Raw genomic sequence first — 7,885 nt, forward strand, 5'->3', positions numbered from 1 at the left:
AAGGTGACAGTAGATGTCCTCTCCATCAGTCACTGAGCACCAGAGCCACCACCAGTGATGCGTGTCTGAGGCTGGGCACTAGAGCACCCACACCTTCTTTCTTGTGGGGAGGGGTAAGAGCCAGCGCTCTCCAGACCAGGCCCACTCAGCTGCCTCAGCCACTGTCACTCTCTTGAGACTCTGAGCCAGAGGGCCTTCCTGGATTGCACCGAGGGACCACGGAGATGCTCTGAGAGCGGAAGCTGCTCTCCCTGGGGGCTGCATTACCCTTGCAGCAGTAAATGAAAATGTGGAACGTGATACTGACTAGATTTAATTTTTCTTTTGTGTTTGTGGTGAAAATGATATCATTTATGTTTCCCTTAGTTGCTTAACAGTATTAAATATTTAAAACTTTTACAAGGCATTTGTTTTTCTACCTAGGGCCAAGTGTTCTCTCCTAAGCCTTTTATTGCATAATTATTTCATAATTTATTGAAACACTCTTAAAATACCACTGTAACAGATCTGTATAGTTCCTAATGATTAGACTCAGAGGAGAACACATAATAAAACAAGAGGGCAGTATTTTTCTATCATACACATGAAGTTGACATGCCTCCCCTGAACGAGCTCATAACATTTAAACAATCAAAGCAGAATGGAGCTGATAATAGCATTGCCTTGATATTCTCTTCCCTAAATTCCGTTCTTGCCTTTCCTGGAGGTTGACAAAGCTGCAGATTCTGAGCTGCTCACTTTCTCTGAGGGACCTCCTTCCTTGATGTCTGAAAGCAAACCATGCCAGGCTGCTGAACCTGCTCAGGACTCTGTGAGAGAGAGCTTATCCTTTCACAAACTCAGCAGCTCTTGGATGACGTGTTAGATAAGAGGAAGGTGGTTTGGGGAAAAATAATAGCATCTGAGCATGTTTTTCCCTGATTCTCTGTGACCTTGGTCAAGTTCCTAACTTCTATTTCTGCCAGTGGTGGTTGGGATTAAATGAATTACTACACATGAAATTCTGGCCCAAAGTAAGTGCTCAGTCACCATTTTCTGATTACAACCACTGTTGTTGAAGCCTCTCACTATCAAGAAATTAAAACACTTGTGTTCCGAAGCAAAGAAAGATTCCTCTAGGTAGAAAAACACATGCCTTGGCTAATCATGAAGTAGATAAGGAAAAAAAAAGTCTAGTACTCAGATTATGAATGCTTTATATGTACCGTGATCTGCATCAAAGCTTTGACCCTTCTGATAAACCATTAAAAAATAATTTGTTTTAGCAAGAAATAAACTATCACAAGAGAATTATTAATTGAGGAAATATATTAAATACATAAGAATTTAAACAATAAATAAAATTCCAAGCATGTGGAGATTTTAATGTCATTTTGCAATTAGTGCCATGTTATCATTGCATGACTTTGGTTAAATTATATTCAAATGAGAATTTGAATCATCCATGGACCTGAGGTGTATGGCCAACTTGTTCTACCCCCTGACCGGACCTGTGGTGGTGCTGGCTGTGAGAGGCCCACGGGAGGACTGCTGCCAGCAGCATAAGAGGCAGAACTACAGAAGCTGTGGGAGGCTGTTAGGGAAGCTGTTTGGAGAAGATGTTTGTGAACTGTTGGAAGCTGCTAGCTTTCTTGGGCAATTCTTTTGGAGGATCTTGTCATGCTGGCTTCCCTGATGAAATTGGCTGTTCCTGTCAGAGGAGGAGCGCAGGACCTCGTTGTCACTGAGGATGGCCACCATGCACTTTGGAGCAGCTCTGGTCCTCAGCTTGAGCATCACTTCCCGGCTCCAGGGAAGATGGCGCACAGATCAGTCTGCTGAAGAAACTCGTCCTTGGCTTTCCTGGTGGGCACTCAGCCTTCCTCATCCTCAGAGGACCTCGGAACCTCTCTGCTGCTGAGGATGGCTGTGGTCCCTCTGGGTGGAGCTCTGGATCTTACCTTGAATGTTGCTTCCTGGCTCCAGCGCAGACCCCTCAGCCTGCCAGCGCAGATCCTTCATCCTGCTGGCACAGACTTCCTAGCTTCCACCCCTGACCTTTGGGCCTTCCCAGCACAGAGCCATGAAGCCGACCTGCAAGAGACATCGTCATGGGCTCTAGACCTCCTGCTGGTCTTGTGGAAAATGTCATTATGAGCTCTAGGTTTTCAGCTGGACTCATACAGGATATTAGGATCCAGGAGCTCAGCTGGAGTCTTTGGTCTTTAGAGTGTGAACAGGGTTGGCCAAATAGCTCTTGGACCAGCCAAATAGGTCAGCAGGTTAAAGTGCCTATAAGCAGGCATAGTGGCCCTGGGTTCAATGCAATTGATACTGGGCGTGATGGCACACGCCTTTAATCTCAGCATTTGAGAGGCTATAAACTGGACAATCACTACAAATTGATCTAGTAGTGAGACCCTGAACACCCTATAGACCCTTTCCTAAAAAATAAGAAAAAAAAATAATAGAGTGTGAGCAGATTTCCTGAACTCTTTAAATATGATTCTTTGGGTGATTCATTATAAAATATTCTTATAAAATATGTGTGGTGTATTGTATTGTTCCCCTTGCATAACCCACAACCATGACAGTACTAAATGAACATTTCTAATATACCTATGAGAAGCACAGGTGTTTCTGTTTATCAATTAGAGTAAATACTGTCCATATTTCTGTATTGCCCATTCATGTAAAATACATGAACATATACACACTTCACAGATACATAGAGATTGATCTTGAGCAAGTGTTTCTTAAAGTTTTGCTCTAATTAAAGTGCTCTATTTTTTATGTAAATAATTCACATAACAAATCTCCACATTATGAGTACTGTTTTCAGCACTATCATAAGTCCACAAGAGGGCAGCAACTTCTCAGGAACTCCAAGGACATTTTCTAGTGCTACTGTGACTGTGTGTGTGTGTGTGTGTGTGTGTGTGTGTGTGTGTGTGTGTGTGTAAGAGAGAGACAGAGAGAGGGACAGAGAGACAGAGAGACACAGACAGAGAGACACAGACAGAAACTGAGAGAGAGAGAGAAGAGAGAGAGAGAGGCAGAGAAAGGCAGAGAGAGGCAGACAGACTAAGGGAGGTGCCTGGTGGTTAGGTTAGCAGGAGCATTGAAAGAACCTCTGTTTTGTAACTGATAAAACGTTCTTTTATTGATTTTTATATTTTTAGAAGTGACTGAAGAATTCTCACTTTTTTAGGGTTTAAAATCTGAATCCTCAGTGAACAAGGTAGAGGGACCAATGATGGAATCCTTTAGTGTTTCCTTACTGATCCTGTGTCTTCAGCTCATTTGTGAGTTTGGGCATTTGTAGGGGAATATAAAGTCCCAGTTTATGAACTTGTCTCTTCCAAGGACCGTGGGAGAAACATCAACCATTTTAACCTCTATATAAGGAGGGGCAGGAGGCCCATTAATATATAACTTTATTTTTGTCTTTTTGAGACAGGGTCTCTCTGTGCAGTTCAGGCTGGCCTTGCGCTCATTTTGTGGCCCAGGCAGGTATCGAACTCACAACAATCCTCCTGTGCCAGCTTGCCAAGTGCTGAGTTTGTAGGCATGCACCACCACACCCAGATACATTCATTTTGGAGAATGAACATCCACTACTCAACCAGTTTGCTCTGTCTGACCATTGTCTTTTTCCCCAGGGGTGAGCGGCCAGCAGAAGGAGGTAGAACAGAGTCCTGAGTCCCTCCGTGTTCCAGAGGGAGCCAGCACCTCTCTGAACTGCACTTACAGGAATAGCGCTTCTCGGACCTTCAGGTGGTACCGACAGTATCCTGGGAAAGGCCCTGAGCTGCTGGTGTCTGCATACTCCATTGGTGACCAAGAAGAGGGAAGATTCAGGGCCCATCTTGACAAATCCAGCCGACATCTGTCCCTGCATATCAGAGATGCCCAGTCCCTAGACTCAGCCACCTACCTCTGCGCAGAGAGCACACAGTGCTCCCCGGGCGCCTGCAGCTGCACCCAAACCTCAGAGGCTCTGGCAGAGCTGAGGCAGCGCAGAGAGCACAGGGCAGAGCTGTTCCGCTCCTGCTCCAGATGTAGTGGGAGCAAAGATCAACAGTAGGGAAGTCTCGTGCACTAATTAGGCGTTTTATAATTCTATAAATAGTGACCATGAAGGGAAAGGCATGATATTAGTCTGGTAGAAATATTTTCCTATTATCTGTTGACACTCTAATTAAAAATTTATGGTGTGTACAAAACAGTGCACATGCTTAAATATACATCTTTATGTGGTTGGGCATATAAACCTGAAACTGTCACTATAAACAACACCACTAACATATCCATCACTTCTATTTCCTTTCTCCTTGTTTTAAAATTGAATTATGATTTCAAAAACTTTTTAAAAATTGAACTGATTGATATACAAAGGTGTGCATAGTGCATACAGTTTGAAATACACTGATACGTAAATCACAAGTTTATAAAGGAAGTGTATTAATACACTAACAGATATTCCTCCACACTTACTGATGCCCTTTTTCTCTTTCCATTCACTTTCTCACGATGCCTGATGCACCACGTTCAGAATATATTGGAAAAAGAGAAACACAAAGGTAAGACAAGAGCCATAGAGACCTACTTTCAAAAAATTTTAGATCAGAATTCTCTTAGTTATAAAGCTCCTCCTCATTTCCACCTTCAGCTGCAACCCCACTCCTGACCAGATGAGGACGGCAGAAGGACTAGAAACCAGGATGAGAACTGGTAAACAACAAAAAACTAAATGATAGCAGAGACCTAGGACCTCAAGTGGTCTGTGTGGCCATTCTTGAGTTCAGGCTGTGTGGATCTCAGAGCTGCTGGCCAGAGCTGATTCCTGTGCCCCAGGGTGTGGCAAAGAGACATGAGAAGCAGCATCCCAGCCACATACTCTTGCATGCACCAGGACCTGGAGACATGAGGGGCTGGAGATTTCTTGAGAAAGCTCTCTGAGAAGCGTTCTAGATTCCAAGGCATTTTGTTCCCATGACCAACGATCCTCCTGGGTCCACTACTACAGGCTGCACAGCAGTGAGAGTCCTTTAGCCAGAATCCGTGAGAAGAGCTGGAGATGCTGAAGGTCCCACATGCGACATTTCTCCTCCCTTCCTGATGTGTGAGTGGTAGAGATTTGCTCTGGCACCTCCACTAAGTTCAGGAAAAATGTGTTTGGCCTGATGGAAATAAGTCCTTATATTATGTACATAATATGCAACTCATGTATCCTATGAATTAAGAAATAAAAATTAAAAACTACAAACGTGCTTGATATAAAATTGATGTGATTGCTTACTGGTCATGATGCTGTTTATGTAGCTTAGGTATCAGAAAAGCTTTTGAAATATAAAATAAAGAATAATTCATTTCTTTCTTTTTTTCTCTTCTCTTTCTTCCTTTCCCCCTCTCCCTCTCTAGCTCTCCTAATTTAAACATTTTTTTCTTATTTCACAATATCTACTACATGTTTTAGTTCTTATTTGCATTTTCAATGTCTCACACCAGACAAGCAATGTGGTATTTAGATATGTGTCTGATTTATTTCACTTAAGAGTATGGTCTCAAGGTGAACCCATTTATCCATTATCTTTCTTTACAGTTGAGTAGTAGTTAATTTTATTTCTTTAAAATAAAACACATCTTTTTTGTCCTTCCATTGTTTGATGGTCATTTGAGTTGTTTCCAAGATTTAGCTACTACAAACTATGCTGTTATAAACGTTGGTGTGCGTTTGATCTGAGGTTCTGCTGATAAAAGTATTTCAGCACTCACGAAGGAAAGCACGTTGAGGTGGCGCCTAACTGAGCACAGGCTCAGCTCAGCTGCAGTCTTGTTTCCGCCTGACCTTCTGGGGCATGTCAGGCCATGCACTGCCCACGGAGTGGATTCATCTTCCTGCCTCGGTTTTCCTGTCTAGGTATTCCTACCTGCAGTAGACTTCATTATGCTGCACATGCACGCTGGGACTGGCCTGGAGATCGGGACTGTCTTTTGTGAATGAGACTCAAGTGCTGCTGACCTGGCAAGAAATTGGCAACAATTTTGGTTGGCAAATTGGCAGCAGTTCCTCTTTATTTTCAGGCTCCTTTTCAAGGTACTTCTTCACCCAGTCATGGTCTGAAAATATAAAATGGCAAATTATAAGAAAAAATTCACTAAGAAGTGCGCACTGCTCTGAGTAGCATGGTGAACCCTCTTGGCGTCCTGTTCCACATTAGCCGAGGTACAAATCGTTACTTTATTTTTATGTGCTGCCTGCTGATTTGTCACTTAGTGGCTGTCTTGTTATCAAAATGACTGTCAAGGTATCACAGTGCTTGTGTTTCAATAATTTTTGTTTTATTTAATAAGGTTCCAAATGCACATGTACTGCTGCAAACAATGTGGACAAGACAAGGAGGATAAATAAAGTGCTTTTCTTAAATCAAAAGTGGTATTGTCTTATATTATGTAAGCGCAGGGAAACATACATTATATAGAGATTTGGTGCTGTTTATGGTTTTAGACATTCACTGGGGTCTTGGAGTGTGTCCTGCACAGATAAATGGGGAATATCCCATGTCAAATGCATGCTCAAATGAATAAGTGAAAAAAGAAATATAAAAAACATAAATTAGCAATAAAATTCTTCCTTATGTTATTACATTAAAATGAGTTTTGATAGAAATGAGGAAATGCCAACAAGTGAATCCTGTTGGATTATGAAGAATTTGTATTGTACCAATTGGACTGAAATTATATCAAATACAGATACAACAAAATTCTCTCTGCACTCCAAAAATTAATACTTCTCTTTGTGTTCCTTTAACTTCTATTATTTGCAATACAATTATCACTACTTTTAGGGCTGCTTTGGAGTTTGTCCTGAATATCTACATGTATGTTCTGCCAGTGCAAATATTTATTTTTTTGTGGTTTATTATTTTTCCATAATTTTATTGAGAAACAAATAGCAATGAGACAATTTTAAATCAAATTGGTAGGACAGTTTGAATAATTAACACATTGCATACTCTCTTCCTAGTGGTTAATTGCTGTACAAGATGCAGACATGATAACCTATTTACAAACACTATTAGAACAAATCCTTCTATTCATTAAGAGAATGTAGCTATATATCTATCCTAACCATTTTGAATACACAGATACAAAATGGACATTCATCTGTATCCCTTTTTTTGTTTAGTTCTGTCATTTGAATATTATAGGTATGTGAACTCAGCAAAATATCCCAAGAGTCCTCAAAACCAAATCTTTATGTTTCACATTTTATCTCTGAGAGATAAAAAGTGAAGAAAATATTCCACACATATTGTAACTTGTTATGAGACTTACCAACAGTACTGTACTTCTAGTGGACCCAACTTCATATCTTTTGAAATCCAAGAAATTTTTCTTTTCTGCTTACCCATCCACAGATAAAATGTCCTCCAGAGCCAGTAATCTAAGGTCTTCCAATTTTTTTCTCCAGCTATATTTTTAGAAATGTTTAATTTACTTGGTGTATAATTGATAAGGAATATAAAGAAACCAGCATTGGTTTTATTTCCTGTCATTTCTTAGTGTCAATTAGAATATGAGCACCCCCAAAAGGCTAATAAAATTGAAAACGAGGAAAATGAGACCATATATTTTCTGTAATATGGTCCGTGAACTCAGACTGTAAAGGAATATTTTCCCCACTGTGTGTCCTTTGTAAACTTCATTAATGTCTGTAATAAATACGCAATGCCACTATTTGTACTAATTAAATAAACTTCATGGGGTTCCCTCTTTCACCACTGTAAACCAAGGTGACCATTACTGACACACTCAAGTGTATTAGAGGTGATTTAATGTCCTAGGAAAGATAAAGAACTAAGAAAGAGAGCAGCAGGAGTTTGAGTCTGACCCTTATCAA

At 40.9% G+C, this 7,885-nt stretch overlaps 2 gene segments (V, D, J or C); both read left to right on the forward strand.

Annotated features, from left to right (window-relative positions):
• The first annotated feature begins 3,232 nt into the window (after positions 1 to 3,232).
• On the forward strand, positions 3,233 to 4,066 carry LOC101562042. The segment is given in 2 exon segments: positions 3,233 to 3,284; positions 3,642 to 4,066. Coding segments are annotated over 2 exon segments (477 nt in total).
• A 446-nt stretch (positions 4,067 to 4,512) lies between these two features.
• The window catches only part of LOC101562447, a 5,261-nt gene continuing 1,888 nt past the window's right edge, over positions 4,513 to 7,885 (forward strand). Inside the window, 2 exon segments of the V gene segment in view lie at positions 4,513 to 4,562; positions 4,652 to 4,713. Of these exon segments, the coding sequence occupies positions 4,513 to 4,562; positions 4,652 to 4,713 (112 nt within the window).

This window comes from Octodon degus, unplaced genomic scaffold (assembly GCF_000260255.1).
Source record: "Octodon degus isolate 3935 unplaced genomic scaffold, OctDeg1.0 scaffold00276, whole genome shotgun sequence".
Lineage (NCBI taxonomy): Eukaryota > Metazoa > Chordata > Mammalia > Rodentia > Octodontidae > Octodon > Octodon degus.